Genomic DNA, 23,968 nt, shown 5'->3' with positions numbered 1-23,968 from the left:
CCTAATGCAAACAGAATGAGGGGCGAGTGGCTATATTTATGTTGGCCTTTGAGCATCTTCCTTTGGTCATTAAGTATAGTGGCCCTAGACTCAGACTACCTGAATTCAAACCCAAGGTCAAAATATGTGACTTTGACCAAGTTAATTAACCATGTTCACCTTAGGTTCCTCATTTGCAAAATGGGGGTTATCATGGGAATTAAACGCAATGATCTGTGTTAGCACTTGGTGTAGCACCTAGCACAGAGTTGAGGACTCATGGCATCCAGATTGTAATCAGCTTTTCCCCTAGGAAATAACACATCTCTCTTTTTGGGCTTGTGCTAAATTCTAGTACCAAAGTAGTCCCTTTACCCAAGTCTGATAATAATAGTTGGTACAAATTATCCTTACTATGTATATATGGAAATCAAAGCTCAGAGAATAACACGCCCGAGGTTACCTACATAGCAAGACTCACACCCAGGTCTACCGGATTGAGCACCATGTGCACAACCACAGCAACAAATTGTCTTGCTCTGAAAACCATGACAGCATTGAACCCTCAACTTGTCTTACACACAACGCAGGCTATGTCTAGAAGGTGCTGTCTCCCAAAGATATTCCAGTTTTCATGCACAGTGAGGTCTCTGTTTTTCATGGGGCACAGACCCTCCGTCTTGGGATGGAGCAACCAGACTAGCTGGATGTGGCCCTGCCAAGGTGGGGATGCTGGCCCAGGACTGTAGGAAAACCTGGGTCACTGCCCAGCGCCAACCACTTCTGCTGCCTGTCACTTGCTTGTAGGACCTTGGGGGGTAGGAAGAAAGACCAGTTTGGAGTTTGAAGGCCAACAGTCCCCATGGGGATTTGCTTATATGGATTAGATGTAGTTCAGTAGTCCTTAAGGTGTGGTTCTAGGACCAGAGCAGCATCAGCATTACGGGAACCTTTTTGGGAATGAAAATGTTTAGGCCTTGCCCCAGATCTATTGAATCAGAAACTTTGGGGGTAGGACCCATCGATCTGTATTTTAACCTGCTTTCCACACGATTCTGGTCTGTGCTAAAGTGTGGGAACTGCTGGTATAGGAGAGTGGGCAGAGAAGCAGAGTTCGAGCCAAGAGACCTGAGTTCTAGTCTTCACTGCAGGAGTCACTTCACTTCCCAGGACCTCAGCCTCCACATCTGTTAAAATGGACATGTAGTCAATGCCTTTTAAAACATGCCATGTGGGTATCCTGATAAAAATACAGATCTATGTAATGAAGTACTTAGGAGCTCTAAGATGTGGCAGTCAAGTTGGGCTGAAAGAGTTGGATAAAAACCCAATTTATCTGCCATTTCCTTTGTTATCCTTCTGTTAAGCTAACTTATTTCTCAGTCTTTGTTCTACCATAATTTGCCAAAAAAATCACTTGTAGACATGGTAATTATTTCTAAGAAATTTCTTGAGATACGTCTCGATGGGAATCACAACACCACACAGGTGAGAAATCCAAGAATAAAACCTGGACTTCCCCCTCCCATGCCACACGCTCCTCTGCATCTTCTTACCCGGGACAAAGCAGCAGAACTCAGACAGTCCATCCTCAGGGATAGGATGTGAATTCTGGGGTGCGTTGTCGGGTCCAAGATACCTTTGATTCCAAGGGCAGAGCTCTATCTTTACCTCTCAGTCGGGGCCCTCAGAGGCACTTGAGAAAAATTATGAAAAGGTTGTAAAGCTGCTTTTTGCAGACTACCGGAATTCTCTTGATTTGCTCTCCCTTTCCTGTAGGTTAATTACTATAGATGAAGAAGTTAGATAAGTAGTTCAGTGAAAAGTGAGGATCCACCAGAGAGCCACTTAGGGATTCGTCCAGCAGGCATGGCTTCCACACGAACTTCTTTCACTAAGAGCTGAGAGGCTGGATGCCTGAAGGTGCTGGAAGGCTTCAGAGCAGTCTCGGGAGGTTAGACTCCTGACTGATTGTGTTAGACCCCTTTTGGCACTGATTTGGGTGGGTCATTATCCCTGTGAAAAGGGACTCTTTTTCCCCCAGCCCTATATATAATTCGCAAACCCTTCCCTGTCCCCTTATTTAAACAGCTGTCCATCACTCATTAGAGACAGAAAGAAATGACTCCTTTTCAGAGCGTGGTGTCTAGTAGTGCTAGGGCATTGGTAACAGCAGCAGTGAAGGGGGGTGACCCTTCTTGGGTTTGAATGGAAGACATGCTTTATTTCCAAGAGCAGCCACAGTACACACTGCCACCGAACTGCAGTGGTGAGAAGGGAAGTAAAACAAGAGCAGGGCGAACATGTTTCAGAGGCTCCGTATATGATCACCTTTCTCATAGCAGGCCTGAAAGGCAAGTACGTGATTATTCCCATCTCACAGATGAATAAATGGATGCATAGAGACAGAGTTAACTTTTCCAAGGAACTAAATGCATCTATCACTTATGAGCCAGGATTGGAGCCCTGAGCTCTGGTCTGTCCGACTTCAAAGTTTACCCCATCACCACCGGAACACACAGCCTCAAGTACTGTCTAGTGACTGTTTTGTTCTTGTATAAGGTGCATTCTCCAAGAGCTGAAACAGTTGCTAACGACTCAGCCGAGAGAAAACAGAGTGAGTCATGTGGAATGGAAGTATATTAGTTAAGGAAATACTACTGGCTGTTACAACAGATAAAAAATTATCGTGGCTTCACACAATAGGAGTTTAGTTCCTACTCCTGTGAAGTCCTGCCAGAGGTGGGTGAGGTATGGTGGGGGTGGAAGGTTCAACCACCCAGATGACGAAAGTCTTTCATCTTCCTACTTGACATCCAAGTTGCCCCGGTCGGCCGCAGGAGGCAAGCAGAGCAATGTGGCGGGCGTGGGGCAGGCAGTGGGGCTCGTCCAGGAGGTTTTGACGGGCTAGACCTGGAAGGGAATACATCACTTCTGCCCACATCCCATGTTTGGCTCACACTCAGGCACACAACACCATCCGATTGCAAGGCACGGCTGGGAACCTGGCTGTGTGCGGAGGTGGCAGGGGAAGTGGGTTTGGTGGGCGGCCAACCAGTCTCAGTCACAGGTAAGGGGATGAGTGAGCATTTGGGATGAGTCAATCCCAGAGGGAAAGTGACTTAGAGTGACCGACAGGAACACAATCTGACCTTTGGGTGTCTAGTTCTTTTTAATAAATTATCTCTTAGAATGATGACAAATGCCTTGGCCATGTCTCAGAAACCTTTTGCTTTTGCAGTCGATGATGGCTGTCTAGAAAACACCCCTGACACGGCAGAGTTCAGTCGAGAATTCCAGCTGCACCAGCACCTTTATGATCCGGAGCACGACTACCCAAGCTTGGGCAAGTGGGTGAGTCCAGTCTTGGTTACCAGGGGACTGTCATGCTCTGCTGCTCCGAAGGCACTGATGACAGAGATGAGCGACACGGATGGGGAGAGAGAACGGCAGTTTTTCAGTGGCTGATTTTCCAGAAATCTCTGGTTGAGAGGGACTTTGAGTAATTACTAGTCCAAACCACAGTGAAGGCCACAGCATACCAGCCTGTCCAATGAGTCGGTGGCCTGAACCCTCTCATCGGTGAGCGTCTGCAAGGGCTTCCCTCGCTCTGTCCCCATCTGGGTCATAAAACATCCTAAAATCTCACCAGTGTTTCCCACGGTTCTTGCAGGAAAGATGGGATTTTTAAAAAAGATACTGAGAAAATTTGCAAATTTTATCTCTAGACTGAGGGTAATGACCACTGCAGAAGTAAGGAAAAACAATGCCAGAAGCTTAGAAACAGATGCATGTCATTCTGAGTTATGGAAAAAGAAATAAAAAAGTTCCCAAATGTGCATCCGTGAACTTGCTGTCAATATCAGGCAAGAATCTATAATTGCCAGTTAAGGAAATTGTTTATAAGTACTTGGAAAGGGAAATCATGACCATTTGGCACAGGTTTGCTAAAAACAAGTTTTGTCAAATGAATCGTTGCCAGCATTATGCATTCACTTGCCAGCTTGGTGAGGGGAATAAAGCGAGCACGAAGCATTTGGACCTCTGTGCAGGATCTGATGAGATCCTTCGTGATCTGTTGTGAGCAGTGGACAGATACACCCCAGCAAGAGAATGTCCCCAAAAGGGAGCTTGAAAGAGTCCACACCAACAGGGAAAGAGATTTCACATGGCATCCTGCATGTCCACATTTTTATAAATGTTTATAATAAAAAACTATGGAATGTGTACTAATCAGACTCTCAAAAAAATGACACAGAGTTGGAAGGGCTAGTACTGAATGACCGAGCTGGGATTTAAGATGGTTGTAACAGGCTGGAACAATGAGCCGAATAAGATCCCAGCTGAATGGGGATATACCTCTGTTATGTTTCTGTGGTTGAGCCTATATAATCAAATGCCAAAACCGTGTGGGAAAAGTGGGGAATGCAATACTAGGGGGTGGTAATTCACGTACCGGTAGGTATGTGAATGCATGTGCGGAACGAGTGAATGAGAAGAAAGCCCTCAGCGCCGAAGCCCTTCAGAAGCTATCCATCCCATCTCAGTTCCTTACTGGAAGCGGAGCTTGCTTCGGACTTCACCTGGAATTTTGTAATCTCAAGGACCAAACTCTCTCCCTTTCTTTTATACCATTTCAGACAGAACTGTCTCTCCTCATTAGTGACCATTTTTATTTTTTCATCCTTTTGCTTTTAATGTTGCACTGAGTTGACTCAACATGCAGCTTTCAACATGCACATGTTTTCTGTCTTAAATGTACAAAGCAACAGCACCCTGTAAATTAATTTTGCTTCCTCAAATACGCATTATTCTATTTTCATTTTTCCCATAAGCAGTTCTGTGAGGGAGAGTTGGAGCAGGGGAGCCACGTGGAAGCCGACCAGCAGAGTGTAAATATGTTGCATTAAACTGGCAAACACCTATAGGTTCTTGAACAGGAGACTGGAGTCACAAAAGGCTTCCATCAAGTCTATTCTGGTGGCAGAAGAGACTGTAAGCAGGAAAAAAAAATAAGCAGTGATTCCAGCTATGAAGGCTGTGAACATAGTGAATTCAGGTGAATCTCCCCAGCGTGATGAGACTCTAAGACATTTCAAAGGAGGCCGGGGAACTGACTAGAATTGCTCTGTGACAAAAATAGAGATGAAGAGGAAAGAAGAGATATGTCAGGTTCATATGAAGTGGATGCTATGAACTTTCCCTCTGGGGGAATCTTAAAAAGAAAGGGGAAAAGAGGAGAAGGAGGTGGGAAGGGAAGAAGGGAGCTGAGAGGAGGAAGAAGGTGATAGTAGAAAATCATAGAGGATCACAGAGAATCCACAAGAGATGGAGAAAAATATTGCTGAATGGAAGCAAGGAGCAGGTTCCACAAAGACCAAATGGAAGATATTAAGCCTGCTTTGCTCCAGGCACTGTGCTAGGCTCTAAATGTGCAATGGTCACCAAGACATGGTACTGGCCTTCACAGAGCTTGTAGGCTTCTGATTGAGAAAAACTAAATGAGAATAAAATGAACCCAACCTAGCACTGTTCAGCACCATGTTCTGGCTGTCCCGTGAGCACCAGGTGTGGTTTCTAGGACAGGTGGAAGATAAGGTAGAGGAAGGTCCGTGACCGAGGACTCACATGGCTGATGTACAATAACCAGTGAGGAAGTCCCACTTGCTAAGAAGGGCAGTGTCGAGGTGGAAGGTGAGAAGGTCCCCTGCACAACTGGAAGGCTGGAAATGAGCAGAAAGAAGTGAGAGGGAGACTGCGGATAGTCTGACTGAGGGCAGAGACCCCACCTGGGGAATCCGGAGAAAGGGAAACTCCTCTCTTGCCAACTTTCCTTGCCTCTTGTAAAAAACCTTCACAGGTTTCTCTCACCAAGTTCCATTCACTGCCAACACTCCAGTAAGAGGCCAGCACCGCCCTTCATCTCCATTGCATCCATTTCCAAACACCAGTGTGTGTTCTCAGTCATTCCTACTCTTTTTCTGTATCAGAGCTCAACCATGCAAGTTAGGACTAAATGGAAGGGAAGTACTGTTACACATCTGTGACCAAGGACCAATGTTAACACACCTTTTATCGTCTATGACTCTGTGTTTGTTTAAACAGAAGTTCCTTTCATTTATTTTCTCAGTACCACCTTAGCAGCAAAACACAGTCTGCTTGGTCTTCACGTGGAAGTGGGAATTGAGTATGCCTTCCTTTCTAAGCTGGGGTCCACAAGCTTCCTCAGTGTCTATGGAGAGTGGTGGCCTCAAGCTTCCTCAGTGTCTATGGAGAGTGGTGGCCTCAAGCTTGTGTTAAGCTCAGCCACCTTTCGAGTTAAAAAAATAATTATCTTTCACATGAAACTGCATACAAGACCCTGATGCCTTACTTGCTGATAATGTGTCCCTGGAGCTAAGCTTAGTTTGTAGCAGTGATTCCCATATAAGTATCAGTGTCTTGTTTCCTGCCTTTTTATCTTTGTTAATACGTCTAGACGCATTTATGAAATGCACATCATATGCCCTCCAGGCCTGTGTTAGGTGATTGAAATACAAAGATGAATAGTAATTGTCTTTTGTAATACACTAATATAGATAGTAATATTTATTGAACACATACTATGTGCCAGACACTATGTTAAATACTTTACACGAATTATCTCATTCAATCTGCCTATCCCTGTTACTCTCATTTTACAGATGAGAAAATACAGGCTTAGGAAGTTTGAGTAGGCTGTGCAATACCACAGAGCTGATGATTGTCAGAGCTGGGATTTGAACCAAACTGACTCCAGGAGTTCTTGGAAAACTGGATCCATTTCTTACCTTGTCCATGGCTCATTACTCAGATAGTGTCCTGTGCAGACATCCCACCAAGTCCTGTCTAGGACTGGTTGCCTTTCACACGATGTATGTACCCACAGCATTGAGTGGCTATGACCACAGGCTGGCTACTCTAAGGTTCAGTCACTCTGTTCCTTCATACGTTAAATTGCCAAGTGTTACTTAGGAAAGAGTTGTAAGGACAGCAAATGTTTTTCCTTGCCAAGTGCTTATCACATCTTTTCAACAGCAGCTTCGGCAGTTAGAAGCTCTTCCTTAAACAGAAGCAGCTTGTCCTGGCCAAAGCCTGAGCCGGGGAGAAATGAGAGGCAAGAACCCTCTCTGCCGCTCTTTGCCTTTCATGACCTCAATGTGTCTAAGAGTCAAGTGCTCTTCAGGTGGCGTTTGTCTCATTCTTCCATGTGATCCACCTGGAGTTAGGCTGGCCTTTACATGATGCTTTTCGCAGTGTTTTACGTCAGGAGGCACATGACGCCAGTTTGTCCCCAACCTGGTGGTAACCTGGTTAAAGTAGTGTCTGCCAGTTTTCTCCGGTGCAACGTTAACAGTTTTCCCTTTGACATTAATAATTCACCTGTAGGGAGCTACTTTGAGACTGTATAAATATTTTGTTCACATTAAAATTTTAACTAACAATTTTAGTATCCATTGATGATCCTCACCAGAATCAGCTATAACTAGGGTGGTTTTGAAGGTGATTTTCTTACTCTTATTTTTTGTGCATTTATTGGTTGGCATTCTACTCTACGCAAGAGTAGATAAATAAATAAAGTAGTAAACACATAAATAAAGCTCCGTTTCTCTCGTTCTTATCTATTTACTCATGTATGAATTTACCTAAAATTGATCTATTTAATATCGGTATGGATTTGGTGATGCCTGTTATTATTTATTTTGGTGTTCAAACTGTCCTAAATTTCACCAGTGGTAGTCTCTGCAAGCTGGCTTCTCTCTCTCTCTTTTTTTTTTAGCATTTTTTGAGCACTTCCTAACTTTCTGCCCCAATTAAATATTCCAAATTCATTCATCCTTGCGTTTTCCCTGCCCTGGCCCTGGGAGCAGATATTTCTGCAAGGAGCCTCCCTGGTTCCATTTAGGAGTGGAATTTGAAACCCACATCTGGGCACTAGTCCAAAACCTTGATGGCACAATGGAAAGCCCTCTTTATGAACTCGAACCTGCTACTCACATGGGAACCAGGCTCACCACTCTCTCCTCCCCACCCCGTCGACAAAGAATGGATGTCAGGAGAAGGGACTGGTTTCTTCTCAGACTTCCTTTACCCATGCTGTACCTGCCAGTCCCTGCCTGTAAATCCATACAAAGCAGGGCTAACTGCAGTGCCCCCGCCACTTTCATGCAGGGATGGGACAGCATCAGCCTGCTGTCCTATGGCCCTTCAGGAAACACAGGCGCCATCCTTGAGAGGAAGACTTGCCAGACGTTTTGCATTTCCTTTTCAATGAAGGCTCTTACGGGCATAATCTGGCCCACAACCTTCTAAAGGAGGGTAACTAAAACGATGCTGCCTCTACCCTGATGGTGGCGCTGTGGGGCTCTGCTGCAGTTGGTTGGTTGTCCCACGTGATGGCGCCAGCTCTCAGGTCCCTGTGCGATCTCCGCCTCCTGCTTAGGCAGCTGAACGTCAAGGTGAGCGTGAAAAAACTTCTGTCCTCACCCCCCGTTTCCCTAGCCACCTCCCCCAGCTCTGGTACAAACTCCCAGGGCATTCTCGGTGCATCGGGAATTGTTACATCCCAGGAAGGCAACTATAGACGACAAGATTGAGCCTCACTGAGAAATCCTCATTCCTGGAGTGAGTGATCTGCATGTCCGCCTTTTCTCCATATATACATATGTCTATGTATATGTATATATGCATATATATATATTTTAATTGAGGTGACATTGGTTTATAACATTATGTAAGTTTCAGGTGTATAACATTATAGTTTGGTATAATGTTAACTATACCAAACTAACTATAGCGTATCCACCGTTAGAAGTCTAGTTTCCATTCCTCGCCTGACGATCGACCGACCTCCTGACCCCCTTTACCTATTTGCCCTCCCTCCATTCCCCTTCCCCCAAGGTTACCGCCCATCTGCTGTCTGTCTCTGAGTTTGTTTTTGTTCCGTTGTTGTTTTTCCTATTCCACGTATGAGTGAAATCATATGCTGTTAGTCTGTCTTTGACTTATTTCATTTAGCATAGTACCCTCAAGGTCCGTGCACTTTGTCACGAATGGCAAAGCTTCACCTGATATGAAACTGATGAGCTCCCCGAGTGACCGTGAGATGAGGCCGTGGCCAATGTGGGCCTTTCGGCAGCCGAAGCGCCTTCCCTCCCTGGCTGGCTCCCTGCATAGTTGAGGTTGGGCAAGAGATACGCACTGTAAATTGCGGGCGAGGTGGAGGCTGATGAACACGAATATGACGAAGCTCATTCTTGGCATCTGTCATTTTCATTTCCAAATCTACCATAAAAATTCCTTCTACCCAGACAGTTCAGAGGATACAAGTGCTGCACAGACTTGTTTCTTACCAAAACTCTGTTGTCTCCTTTTTTTTTTAAATCAGTGTCGTGGTATTTTATTTGGAGTAAGATGCATCACCTTTTTAATACATTATTTCCCTTCTCATTAAAATTCAAATTAAAAAGGAACAGCACAAGGATGGCCCCCCAGTCCCTCTTCTCTCCTTGTGCCTCCAGGTTATGTGTCTGTCTTTTGCAATCCCAACAGGAGGGAAATCTGCTGAGCATGTGTCTGATATTCCAGAGCTCATTTAAGTCCCCTACGTGTTTGAAATACAGCAATATGTGGAAACACTTATACAAACTGTGGTAACGGATCCCGTTTTCTTCCCCCAACATAACTTTTTTTCTGCCAAAAGGTTTTTTTTTTGGCAATTTTTAAAAGGTTCAGTCTATTAAAAACGTTATGGACCAAATGGTTTTCTGATTGTCTTGACTGGGTACACTGACTTCAGCCACAGCAGGAAAGGTTGCAAAAGTCAGAGCGTTTCATTTATTTACCTAGAAGATTGTTACTCATAGTCAGACACTACTCTAGGGAACAGTTTATGTGTGCAGCTCATAACAAGGGAGTTAGACACGAAAGTAAAGTGAGATAAAATTGTTTGTTTTAAATGGCGGCTATTCAAAGGGAGGAGATGGGTTTCCAGTGCCTCTCGGGTTTCAGAATGTCGTGTTTCCCTGTTTATGTGATTGTCTGTGACACTGACGGGCCTCGGGGCATCGCGGAGGACTTCATTCAGAGCTGCACAACCACCGGCTTCTCCCTTGTGGTCTGTCTTTCTGACACGACATTCCTTTCATCTAGTTTTGTTTCCAAAATATGTGTATGCAAATATCCAGGGGACACACCAAGGATTGCTTTTAAAATAGACGTTCACCAAATTTGATCCATATTTCTGAATTTGTTTTCTTTTTCCCCACTTTAGAACAAGAAACTCCTCTACGAGAAGATGAAGGGAGGACAGAGACGGAAGCGGAGGGTAACACACAGCTGGCTGGGCGGTTGGGGGGACACCCAGAGCTTTCTGGGTGGGACAGTTGACAAGCCATAACCTCCGGGTGTTGGAACGCAGCAGCATCGTTTCACGAGCAGTCCTGGGAGGGCCGAGCAGTGGTCCCAGGTGACAGGGCCGTGCCCAGAGAGCCTGCCCTGGGTTTCTGGGATGGCCTTCTCTAGCTTCCACACATGAGCCTTACTGCAACTCCAAGCTTTGTGGTGATTCTGTCACCTCCATTGCACACACAGGACACGTGTATTGCATCTCTGTATGGGTGTGGGAAATGCAGGGAGTCCATGAGGTGTGTATTCCCTCAGAGGGTCTGCGGGCCACTGGGGAAGCTGCTCACCTGTCTGCATCAATTACGTAAATGCGCAAGAGAGGAACAAGGAAGTGGTGCTCCAGGCCATGATTCCGAAGGAATGTGAGGACCAGTGAGGAGATGACCAAACCTCATTCTTCCAACATATGTTGTTTTTTTTGGGGGGGGGGCCTGGCCAGATTGATGTAAAAATTGACTAGATTTTTGTTATATTGGTTTGCTGACCACTCAATTTACTAACCATCCCAGGGCTGCCCAGGGTAGGACTTTAGCCCTTTGGTGCTTCACATTTAGCCACGATGGTATTGCCTCGTGCAAAGCTGATAGTCGAATTTGCCTTGGGTTTCTCATGCATTTGATGGCATCTGGACTCGATCAGTGACCACTGTCCGCTCTGTTGATTCTCTGGCGCCTTCCTACTTAGAGCCCCGCCACCTGCCATCAGCTTCTGGTCAGTGGGAGAAAAAGTTAAAATCTTGCTATTGCATATCAACTTGTGGCAAGAAAGTAACAATTTTTATTAAAACACACAAAACTAACCGTATATCCAAGGCCACTGACTGATTATTTAGAATAGCAAGCGCCAGGATCCTGGCAAAATTTGGGACTCTGGACAGTGGTCCTGGTGGCCAGGCTGAGGGTTTTGCTGAGTCCGGTCAGAGGGCGCTTTAGGGGGTGTGGCGTTTTTGGACTCAGCACCAAATCTCAGGCCCCAGCAGCAGAGTCCCAAAGTCCCCGAGCTGCCTGACAAGAATGCAGAAATGCCATGGCCTGTTCTCTCTGCGAGACACAGTTCTGGTGTCTGGGACCTTCTTGGGAGACTCACCAGGGTTATTAGGGGTTTTTCTTGAGTGATTCCAGTTTCCAAAGGCAGATGGTGGCAGGAAGTGTCCAAAGGGTGTTGTGTGGTCTTGAGAGAACATCAAGAAATTCTATTCTAAGAGCTCAGAATACACATAATTTACCAGTGAAATGGCTTGAGTATCTCTCCATGGCCCAACAAGGACATTTCCAAGTAAGACTGATGACGGGCCCCAAATGAGTAACTAACTTAGCCTGAAGCTTTAATTGTCCCTACTTCCTGACTCACCATCCCTTCTTGCCCTGCCTTAAGTAGTGACTGTGGGTCGTGATTTGGGTTCAGTGATGAGACCGGAAAATCAGAATTCTGGCTAGGACACATGTTATAAAGGTTTTACTTTGGTCTAAACTTCCTCCTCATAGGAGAGGCTTAGAATTCGTGAAAATAAGGGTCGCTTTGACGGATAAGTATCAAGTTCTTTCTGTTCTCAGGCATCTGCAAAGACACGTACTCGTGCCATAAACTGTGGGCCTCCAGGGCCTACTGGGGAAACAGAACTTGCCTGTCTAGGCATCGGGCCGTGGACCGTGTTCCCATTCTCGACTGAAGATTTTACCACTGCAAGTGCATGAATCAGTATAAATAATGGGCTTCCTTTTGGAGCTAAGTAAGGCTTTCTCCAGTGAAGCTCAGCATTTGCTGTGGGTTTCCAGGAGACATGGAAAGTGGGGATTCGATCCCAATGGTTTTTCCAGCTGTGAAATGGGAATAACTTTCACTTGGTGGCCTAGCCAGTCTCTCATTCAGAGGAGAAGATTCATGTGTACACACCTGAAGTTCTTCAGAGGGTACTGAAGACCAAGTGTCATCATCATCATTATTCTTAAGTTAGGATTCAATATTAATAGTTAAACACTCATCAAAAAACATTCACCAACTGATTGCTCCTTATACTTCCTCACTCATTTACCTCCCCTTCCCTCCAGTCTTGGTCATGTTCTGGGTCAGGGTAGAAGGTCTATCTCCTATAAAAGAATCCAAGAGGATTCTCCCCAGAGCCACAAGCAAGCCCCTGGTGGTTGTAACTTTCTATACTTGCTCAGTTTCAACTAAATTCCTCTGTGCTTCATGACTAAGAGGTAAGGTCACCTGTAAATGACTTTGCAGACTTTTTAACCCTTAAGATGTATATTGTTAATATTTGAGATCTATTGATCTTATTTAAAGAGCTTATCAACCTTTTATTCCATTGTTGATCATTACAAACATCTAATATCCTTTTTTAATGTATTAGAATGCTCAGAATAAATATTGCTATAATTCACTCAAAATATTTATGATATTTAATATACTTGTTCAGTTCACACTTACTCCACTTACCCAAAGATTCTAATATAGTTCCCTCAGGTAGGCCAGTCTAGTTGGTGATTTTCCTGGTATGGAAAGTATGTGAAATTTTTTAATGTTTTTTAAAAGATTTTATTTATTTATTTTCAGAGAGAAGGGAAGGGAGGGAGAGAAACATCAGTGTGTGTGGTTGCCTCTCATGTGTCCCCTACTGGGGACCTGGCCCATAACCCAGGCATGTGCCCTGACTGGGAATTGAACCAGCGACCCTTTGGTTTGCAGCCCACACTTAATCCACTGAGCTACACCAGCCAGGTCTATGTGAGTTATTTTAAATATTTTAAACATGCCTTCCCAGCAAAGTATTGTCTTTTGTGACATGTCATTTTTCAGATCTATGAGGACATTGTATATTTTGTAATTCTTAGCTAGTTTGTGACGCATTTTTGCAGGGTGAGTTGGGACTTTCATGATTCACTATCCATCGAAATGTGGAAAGACTTTTACAAACACTAAACAAAGGTTCCATTGTTTCTCTTCAGAGAATGTCTACTCACCCTTCAAAAGAGTCATGCCAAACCATGACCCATGGGGAAGAGAGACCCACCTGTGAATTGCGTCCATTCATTCCTGGGGACTTCCTATCCGAGACAGGATTACCGATCAGTTGCAACTCTAGCTTTTGTCTTGTATTTTTGTTCAGTTATTGGAAGGTGACTTCAATAAACTAATATTTCACAACTTTAAAATTTTTTTCTGCTTGCTTAAGGCAGTTACTCGTTCAAACCCAAACCTCAAAGAATAGGTATGTATTAGAAAAGGAATGGAAAAACCTTGACTCATTCAGGATACCAACAGATAAAAGAGGTTTCAGACTGTGGGATCTTGAGTCAAACATCGTGGAGCCTTCCATAGAACCTCCTCCTCTTCCTTCAGCTTTTCAGTCTGACCGAGGGAAGGTGGAAATGGCTGCTGGAGCCCGGGATGAATCCTCTGTAGGAAAATACTGGCATGAAGAATCAGCATAATAGGATGATCTGTGGCCAGCCCGCAAATGCTAATTTTAACTTGGCCTGCTCTGTCATCTTTAGAAACTTCTTCTTGTAAAATAATCTAATGCATTTCAGATTCTCTCTCCCACCTAAATAAGGTCATAGAATAATTCTCTTTCATATGGGGCTCATGTATTTAGTTAATAGCGAGAGTGTATTAGCTGGTTCATTCCAAATTTCTGTGCCAGAAAAAGGAGGGAGGAATATTGCGCCCCATGAGAACTTTACAGCCGTGCGAAGGACACAATTAGACACATCTGTCACACGACGTTTCTTGTCCACTGAGGGGTTGTGTAGTTCACTGGAGTAACCATTTGCTAGGTGGTAGTTACCATTGTTACCTTTTATAGTCAACTCAGTGGGCTAGAAATGGTCTCGCTCACCTGTTTTGTGAGATGTCTGTCCCTGACGTTCAGCTGTAACACCAAACCATGTGTATTGTTTCAGAGTGTCAACCCGTACCTGCAAGGACAGAGGTTGGACAACGTTGTCGCGAAGAAGTCAGTCCCCCATTTTTCAGAAGAGGATAAGGAGCCGGAGTAAAGTGAAGAATTTAGGTGGACACTCACACGGCCGTTTGTCCGCGGCATTGCCTCCATGCATGTGCTACGAGAGCCCCCTGCATGGCAACGTGTTTCTAATTTAGACGAGTGTGGGTGAGAGCAGCTATGCTGTGTGCGTTGTCCTTCGGGCCGGTAACTCCGCTTTCTGCTAAATTAGAATAGAAGCTTTTTTTAACACGAGGACCTGAAATGAGCATTAAAATGAAAGCATGTGCGTCAGTAATGGTGAAAAGCAAGATTGTGAATGAACTGTCCTCAGATTTCTTGCAGTTTGGAATGAAGCTTTGGGCTGCATTGTTTGGGCCACATCTGTAAGAAAGTGGCATTTATTTTTGATGATGTCGCTCACCCACCCCTCGGGCGTCGTGACACATCAATGAAGAGGCCTGTACTCGAGAGGGGAAGTCGGCACATTTCGCTTGGCTGCGTCTTAATAAATGTGTATGCAAGCACTGGCACAGGAAGTTTTTTTAATATTTAGAGCATTCTAAAACGATGTCTTTGTTGAATATAACAACTCACACATACAAGCTTATCTGATCTTAACAGCAATACTGTGAAGTAAGCCGGACTGTATAATTGTCCCCATTTTACAGGCGGTGGGACTGAGACTCCGAGAGCTCCCATGGAAGCTCTCTTAGCACCAGTGACTAAGGTTTTCTGACTTGGAGTTATTTTATTTGTTGAGTACGTAACGGGTGTTTGGTGTGTGCCAGGCACAGGTCCGGGAGCCAGTCTGACATCTGTGAGGTCCTCAGGCCTCAGATCATACAATCTCAGTTTCTTTTTTTTAATTATTTTATTGTTGTTCAATTACAGTCGTCTGCATTTCCCCCCCACCTCTCTCTGACCCCAGACAAACCCACCTCCCTCCCCGATCCCAACCTCTCTTTGAGGTCCGAGTAGGTCAGTCAGCTACCTTCTTCTTTTGAAAAACTTTTAAAAAAATGTATTGATTTCTTTAAGAGAGAGAAACATTGATTTGTTTTCCCGCTTATTTATGCATGCACTGGTTGAGTCTGGTATGTGCCCTCACTGGGGATCAGTAAAACCCACCCCCCTGGCCTGTGGGATGGTGCTCTAACCGGCTGGTCTGCCTGGCCAGGGCTCCACTCTGCTTTTCAAGTTCAGAACGGCTGGTGCCAGAGCACTGTCCTGTCTGTTTCTGAAGAGGTGTGCACTGTCTTCCAGCCGAGTCCTCCCAAGTCAGAAAAGCAGCCCAGTGGAAGGCTGGCAGGAATCAGTTCACTGTTGAGGTTCGTTCTGTGCCCTTTACAACTCTTCACTCCAAAGCAGACAATTTCAGGCTTCGATATCATTGGCCTTGATTTCCTCGTCTATAAAAGGGAGACAGCAGTGAGGAAGCCCTCAGGGAGAAACATCATTCTTGGTTTGAGTTTTAATAAGTGCACATTTATGTCAGTGGCTTGTTCAGTACAAATAGCTTGACCGTATATAGTTAACACACGAGTTTGTTATTATGGCTTATAAAAATCAGGAAAGGTATTGGCACCTTTTTCACAGCAGGAGGCATTTTTCCAGGACGGCTTCTGCAAGCAACAGGCGTGCTTTCAGGAGCTGGGAGGGTCTGCCCTAGGCATTCTGGGCTTTGTAGGCATTTCGGTTACATTTCAGACCAATTCTAGTCCTAGAGAAACCAGACACCTCTTTCTCTAAGATTAGACAGAGGAAGGAAAACGGCCAAAGAAAGACGTTTTGAGACCATGAGGGAGGAAGTGGAGGTGAAGTAGGAGGAAGTGGGGTCACATTCCTGTGTTTGTCCTCTTTGCCTGCAGACACATTCGTGTCCTCCCCTGTTCTCTGAATGGCAGGTTGGTTTTCACAGGCTTTCCCTGTCAGCTGACGTCTGGCCGGGTTTAACGTGAGGTCACTGAGGGCAGAGGAGAAGGTGAAACTTTGGGAGAAAGCAAGGTAATTCACTGTCTATCCCAGTAGCTGCATCTCTGAGGCTCCAGGCTTGGTCAGGTGAGACCAGCTCCTCCCCTGGTCCCTGCAGACTCGGGAAGCCATGGCTTGTGCCCTACTGTTAATCTCTGGGTTATGTCGCTAACTAACCCCTGTAGCCTCCTGGCTCTTCCATCACATGTGGTACCGACTTTTTATATTAAATTCCTTCTGTTTGAAATTCTCCGTATCTGCCACAGAATCACAGGGTGACTATTCAGGTGTCACTGCTTTAGCACGGGCCCAGGAGGGCTCAGACGAGGCCGTACCCACGTGTCCGTGGTGGCACTGTGGAGTCAAATGGAACGGGAACCAGAGATGATGGAGGCCTGGGACGTGAGTGGGGTCGGATTGGGCAGGATGGGGTAGAAGCTCTGCTTCAGAACCTGGTTAATTCTGCATCTGTGAGGGCCCCCATTTCCAGACTCCAGTTTTCTCATGAAAACTGTGCAGAGTTAAAGCAAAACAAAAGGAAATAGATACTGCCCTTTCTCTGACACCTAGAGACCGCGTCCTGTTCAGCCATACCTCATCTGGAATCCTTTTCTAGCGACAGTCCTGGGGGTCAGTGAACATCTATTTAAGTGGGAAGACCCCATCAGGGCACTGAACTGCAGGGAGCTCCTGGTGGGTTCCAGGGTTCCTCACCAGAGCTCAGTCAACACAAACACTCCATAAACTTCTATGTCTTTGATTGTCATTCAAGCACACACCTGACAGGTGGTCTGGAATCCCCTTACTTAGGACTCTTCCAAACGGGACTTCATCAGTCTGAAGTGGGGGTGGGCTGGGATCTCTGAGGCACGGTCATTTCCGGCTACCACACAGTCTTCTCGGTGAAGCTTTATCTTGTCTAAAGCCCACACATGTATCTAGTGAGATGCCAGGCTCGGGCCCCAGGACAGCTGACGTGTGCTCCAGAACTGGGCTAAGAAGCTAACGGCTGCTGCGTGACCATGTGGAGCAGCTCCAAAATGTGCTTCCTTCTCTTTTCCTCGCCCTCTCTCCAAGGACCAGTCAGAAACAGACCAGCTCTAGGTAGACCCTTTTGTCAGGGTCTGACTGGGACCTTCCCATGGTAGACTGATCACCGAGAAGAACCAGCAGCTCTTCTCCCAGGAATGGTACTCACTTTTGGTCTTTGCTCCGGATGGCCTCCCACATACCCCTACACACAGAAGAAGATGACATTTGAAGTAGCCTTTTCACTGGACACCCAGTTAAGTCTCTGCAGAGGACACTCATGCACCTACAGGTGGAAGAGCTGAGATCCTGTCTAAGTTTCTGTGATTCATTCAGAAACTGCGTGAGTCAGTGCCGAGCCAGGTGGGGAGACAAATGACATTAGCCTGAGAAATCTCCGATGCAGAGAGGCTGACAGGTTGAAAGGTGTCACGGCAGAACCTATGCAGGTGTGATGAGGACTCAGAAGAGGGGGCAGCTGACCCAGAGTGGGTGGGTTGGGAAAGGAAGCCAGAGGTCACACCCAAGATGAATCATAAAGAGTTTTTCAAAATCAGAAAGGAGAGTGGAAGGCAGAAGATTTCAAGCAAAGAAATGCATATGCAAACCTATGGAGGAGAGAGAGACAACAGTACCTGGGAATGTCCACTGTGGTGACATAGTTTTAAGGGTGACAAGTACTGGAAAGCTAAGAGGAGACTATGGAGCAAGGAGACTAAGCAAGGAGAACCAGAGCCAAATGGACCATGCTGAAGTGTGTGGATTTTATCTTGAAAGGCTGGACATCTCAAGAGGATTTCACATGGGGAAGGGGCATTATCAATTTCAAATCTTAAAAAGAGCACTGGTAACAGGGTGCAGACCAGACCAAAGGCTGTTCAAGTTCATAATCTGGACAAGAAAGAATAGGAAGAGGGGGCAACTAGAAATGCTGAAGTTTCGGGGCACGTAGAAATTCCGGGTTCTGTGAGCCCTGAGAGCTATTTGTAAAGCAAGCTGGTCTCAGTGCGGGGTGTGTGTGCGGTCTCCATCTCATTACGTCCGAGTATTGGAGATCAATACTCCAATACTCCAAGAAAAGGAACTCCAACATATCGGAGAGATGTCCTTCCCAGCAGTGTCCACCTAGCAGCACAGTCAGGTCCTCAGAAGTCCCTCTTGCCCCCATACTCGGTATCCCTGATTCTTTTCTCACCCCCCTGTGTTCCCATTGGGATTCGCATTCACTCCTGTACAGTCCCTGCAACAGGTATAATAGTAAGTTATTACATATGCAAAACAGGCTCTATATATGGGGTTTATTTAATCCTCTCTCCCTGCTCGATGAGGCCACTGAGGCTGAGAGGTTGCATGACTTAACGAAGATTCCACACTTAGTAAGAGACAGAGCTGGAAGTTGAACATAAGCCTCTTGATCTCCACCGTTGATACTCAGCCCTGTACCACACTGCTACCCTATACTCACCTGCATTTGCTTATGTGTCTGCCTGGCTCCACTGGCTTATGAGTTCTTTGAGGCCACAGGCTGTGCCTCATTTCTTTTTCTATCCTGGTACCTTGCCTGAGTATGACAAAGGCAATCACTGCTTGCTGAATGAATGGACACAAAGGGACTTTTTAAAGAAATGAGGAAAGAGTGAGCATCTCAGATTACATGTAAAGAAGGAAGGGTGGTATTACTTCTTATGCTGGTGGGGTTCACAGATTGACATGAAGTTGTGTGTATGAGTCCCAGGTCCTTTGAAAACTAGCCGATAGAACTCTCTTCTTCCCTTCTTCCCCAAGTAACTGCCCAAATGTTGGCCGTTCAGAAAGTGTCCAGCCAAATACTTCAATTTGCTGTACTCCAAGGAGGGCTGTTTGACCTATTTATTAGAGAAGTAGACCAGACCAGTGCAGGGGTTCTCCTCACCCCGAGGACACAGTGGCTTAGGCCATGGGCTTTTGTCTGCTAGTGTTCCTCTTGACCAGGGGAATATGCAGTAGGCATGTGGGTGGCTCATAGGGCATATGCCAACCTTTAAGTATATCATGTGCTGTGGCAACAGCCTTGGGAATTAGAACAGAGAGACCATAAACGCTGACCAGTCAACGGGAGCTGGTTTAGAGCACAGGAGGAGACCCCCAAGAAGGAGTCAGCACAGGGGTCAGTTCTACCTTCCCAAAGCAACAGCCAGGACGTTACTCAAGACATCCACTGACAGGAAGACCTACATGAGGAGGCTAAAGCCTTGAAAAAGTAACATTCCTTGAAGCTTCCCGGGGACTCAGTTTTACTGGCAGCCTCGGCACAGCTGTGTTCAGGCGCTTGCTCTTCACACACCTCACTCCTGTCTCTAAAGGGAAAAAAGGCTCTACCAAGACTCGGTAATGACTGTAACTTTGTTCTCCGCTTGGTGACTTCTCTGAAGGTGAATCAGAATCACATGGCTCATGTTTCCTCCTAAAACATACACACGTGGAATATATCAGATTCAGTGGCCACAAGCCCTGAGAGAGGAGGGGGTCTGCTCAAATGGAAAACCTGGCAAAACGGGCACACAGGAGACCCTGCAGAAAACAAGCGAGAGAATAATGGATGTTACACCGTGGCTCCTGAAGTCTGCAAGCAAAGGCAAGGTGTCTGCAAAGATTCTACTAGAAGTGTGTCCTTGAATTTGTGTTTGGAAGCATGACCTTAACATTTGCAAAGAAAGACTCAGAAGAGAGCTGCTACAGGATGGGATGAGATAGACCTAAAAGAACATCCTCGCAGCCTGAACGTCCTATTCTTTGATGGATTTAACGTGGCAGTAGAATTTGTCAATAAGCTACTCCTCTTAACAGAAACCAAAAATATATGCAAAGGAAACAGAAAAATAATGTGTGATCACTTTGTAAAAAGTATTTGTAATCACAGAGGCAATTAAAGGCTTGAAGAGTGAGAAACATCTTGATAAAACCACTTTGGCAGCTACAGTGACTTACCCCCACACAGACCGTCCAATGAGCTTCTGTCTTTTGGTGCCGCTTCCTTTGCTAGGACCATCCCAATATTACTCACTTGTTATTTCGGCAATCACTTATTACGAAACTATTTTAGGTGTCAATTTTTTTTAATTTTAACTTTCAACTTTAGAGAAAGGGGAAGGGAGGGAGAAAGAGAAGGGAGAGAAACATCAATTGGTTGCCTTCTATATAAGCCCCAAGTAGGGATCAAACCTGCAACCCAGGCATGTGCTAGTTTCTGCTTTTAGTTTGTGGGACAACGCCCAGCCAACTGAGCCACACCAGCCAGGGCTTAGGTGCCAAACTCTGAGCCATGCTATAGGCGTCTTATACAAAGGTGCACACAACATAGGCTTCCCTCATGTAGTTTATAGCAATATAAGTAAGCTAACCCTCAGCAATTTATACACAATTATTATGTATTTGACCCTGTACAATCTCAGTTCAGCAGAGACCAGTTAGGCACAAAAATTTTGTATTAGATCTGCATTTGACCTTGAGTTATGCTACTTACAACCTGTGTGACCTGGAGCCGTTCATTTCACCTCACCGAATTTTAGTTCTTTTATTTGAAAAATGGAAACGGTAATATCTACTTCAAATCAATGTGAGAATAAATTCCCTACAATACAGCACTAGAATTAAACCTTGATATGGATGCCAAATTTAGAATTAGCCAGACTACAGTGTAAGGAAAAATTCTTTACTCTGGATAGTTTTAGATGAAAGTGATATAATACAAAGAATTGGGTGCTTAGTAAATTACTTGAAGATGTGGAGGAACAGGAGTTGGGGACCCATGGCTAGACTTCAGCCGTTCAAAGTCACCATCAGAGCCGGGATCCAGGGGTCAGGAAGCAGATGCCACTGCCACCACCATGCTGCTGTGACTGATGCATGACGCCCTCAAAGCCACGCTCCCAAAGCCATCGTCTTGACACAGCTATGCCGAGTGCCTGCAGCTACTGTCTCTCACAGGAGAAACAGTAGCAGAAAAAGTTTTTCTCTTCCACCTTCAAAACCTGTGGGAGTGCATCTATTTGTTGTTCTGTTTTGCTTCCAAAATCCTTGTTGCAGGAGTCAGCTAATGCAGTTTTAGCTTTCCAGCCCCTGCGATACAAGAAGACATGCAGCGGGTGATGGGAGTAGAAATGTGTGCCATTTGGCTGTATCCAGTATTTAAAGTATTTGTCACAGTCTTAACATATGATAAGATCTTAAATATTAACTCTCACTATTTTTGTTTGCTGTTCAATTTATTTACTTTTACAACTTATAATTGATTCTAAAAGCTTAACTTTTTGTTGGTATAACTGCTTTATTAGTTCAAATCAGGACATCACCTGTTCTAGCCCATCGCAATGAGGCAACGCTTAGCTCTTCTTTGTAGCTAGACCTCAGCAATTTGTTTAATTTCATTTCATTGATCCCTCAGACGATGTCATGGACTCTAATCTTTCGTGGGTGGTCACGTGTTCTGTTTGAAACTTGCTATCAATGACTTCAAAGTTCTGCTTTCTCGTCAACATGCTAACCAAATGGGTGTTCTCCTATTCAGCAAATCTGTTGCTGCTGGGCCAGACGACGCGGGCATAGGGAGAGCTCTCTGGCAGCCCAGTCACCATGCGTGCCTCACAAGAAAACCTTTCTCTGGAACTCGGACCACTAACTTCTTCAAAGAGCCCTTCTACCTCACATGCCTTGTCTTCCAACTCACAGTCGGCTGAATCACTGGGAAGCACAATGTTCAAGAAATCATTTCTGCTCAAATACACTGTAAGGATATGCTCCTGGCCTGGTCTAATTTTCTATTACTGGGCTTTTTTTCTTGATACTTTTGTGACAGCTCGGCATTTACCAAGGGCCTTTGCTCAGGGGACCGCTCCGGCTTGCATCCCGCCACCATTTCATTTAATGCTGGACGGTTTCATGGGCTTTTTCGATTGGGCCAACCAGGCAGCAGAGGGACCCCTCTGCCCGCACTGGGGATAGCTGTCCCACTCAACCACTTCCTCTTCATACATTATATCTGGGGAGCGGTCTTCACCCTTACGAGAGCTGTCAAGCACATGCCTGCTTTCTCAGGAACTCTGTGAAATCCCATTGTGCGGCACTTGCTGAAGTTCAGTCTGAATGCTTTTGGTTCTCACCTTTTCCTCATAGCCACTGCAGTGCCAGCATTGTGCTGGATTAGAACACACAGAGGATTCAGGTCTTTAGTTAAGGGTAGTGGGCAAAGGGGCTTGGGGTACGAGGAAACCGGGATAGTTCTCGGCACCTCTGAACGTGGAAAATACAGATTGCCGTTTCTGAATGCTGCCCAGGAACTGGGACTGGATTATATGCAGATTTCTGGTACCTGTGTAAGGCTGCTGGGCCACACCATCCAAGTCATAAACAGGACTGGGGTCATTTTTTAGAATGTGTGCTTTCTTCTGAAGAATTCATCTTCTAGGGTGCCATAGTTCAAAGCCTGCGACAGGCAGAGTCTGCAGCAGCTCGCTGCCCTCTTCATGGCCTGGCCTCTGCAACCTGGCGCATCGGTGGCCAACCACCTTTATTAACAGACACACTATTTAAGCCAGCATTCATGCGCTATTATTCTTAGAAGTGCAGGTAGTCCACCTCATATTTTCTTCCTCTGCTTCGTTGGAAGTACATAATCAGGAAATGGGTATTTTCCACTTAGAAGTAGCGAAGCACGGGTAAGTCCAATGCTCCGGCGAAGGTCAATGTGGATCCCAGTTGTTCGGAGCTCCGTTTAGCCATCAACTCACTGTTTTACGATGGCTCCGCAGCAGAGAGTGTGGCCAAGCGACAGACTGTGGAATTTTAAAAGCAACTTTTTTTCCCCCATAAATTTCCTGTTTGATAAAATAAAAAAATGTGCTCCAAAGAAAGTGAGAAATTTCAGCAAAGATGCACATCAAACTCAAGCCATTGTTCCACCCAGATGTACAATGGCACAAATAAAAAGGTAAAGATGGAGGTAGATTGTTTTCTTTTTTCTCTTTCTCTGTACTGGCTCTTTTTTTGTTATTGTCGATTTTTTGGTTGGACTCAGCTTATTTCTCCTCCACAACTTTCAGGAGCATCCAGATTGGGTGCTCCTTAAAGTGTCCGATGGCAGATAATACATCCTATCTAGATGGCACCAGTTATTATTTTTAATCAGATTATGTGTAATTAGTTTATCATACCGTACCAGAAAGCCCTGAGAGAAGTGGGCATAGGAGAAAGGACATCATTTTTATTGTAACAGCAGATGAACTTAGGGAGGGGAAGGGGTCGCTGGGAGAGCCAGGAGAATGAGGAGATGCCGCAGTCTGCTGTGCACCCTACGCCCCACCGGGAGCCCATGAGAAATTCTCCAAATCCCTTTTCACATATGCCTGGACTGTTGATTCATCAAAGATGTCTTCAATAGATTCACAACTCAAACCACATTGCAATATTTTTTTAATAAAGAAGATTGAAAATGTGAATGTAGTATTTCTTCTATTTTTAAAAATGGATGTCTTCAGTACAAAACACTGGCAGCAGCTAACACTGTGGCTGTTGATATGGTCAGACTAAGTGGGTGCACAACAAGCAGAACCGTAAGGTCCCCCCGTGAAGTAGGGC

The 23,968-nt window shown here is 45.3% G+C and overlaps 1 protein-coding gene across 3 annotated transcripts in view; it reads left to right on the top strand.

Annotated features, from left to right (window-relative positions):
• The window catches only part of LOC119040259 (neuroendocrine protein 7B2), an 83,460-nt gene extending 68,580 nt beyond the window's left edge, over positions 1 to 14,880 (top strand). For all 3 annotated transcript variants that reach the window (XM_037133173.2, XM_037133171.2, XM_037133172.2), the window contains 3 exons: positions 3,221 to 3,333; positions 10,271 to 10,324; positions 14,313 to 14,880. In XM_037133173.2, coding sequence (XP_036989068.2) covers positions 3,221 to 3,333; positions 10,271 to 10,324; positions 14,313 to 14,408 — 263 coding nt within the window. In that variant the 3' untranslated portion in view covers positions 14,409 to 14,880. The remainder of the gene's footprint in view (positions 1 to 3,220; positions 3,334 to 10,270; positions 10,325 to 14,312) is intronic.
• The last annotated feature ends 9,088 nt before the right edge of the window (positions 14,881 to 23,968 follow it).

Source organism: Artibeus jamaicensis, unplaced genomic scaffold, assembly GCF_021234435.1.
Source record: "Artibeus jamaicensis isolate MK-2021 breed Jamaican fruit bat unplaced genomic scaffold, CSHL_Jam_final contig_1132, whole genome shotgun sequence".
Taxonomy (NCBI): domain Eukaryota; kingdom Metazoa; phylum Chordata; class Mammalia; order Chiroptera; family Phyllostomidae; genus Artibeus; species Artibeus jamaicensis.
The sequence above is the reverse complement of the archived record's forward strand: the minus strand, read 5'-3'. Positions and strand labels throughout refer to the sequence as shown.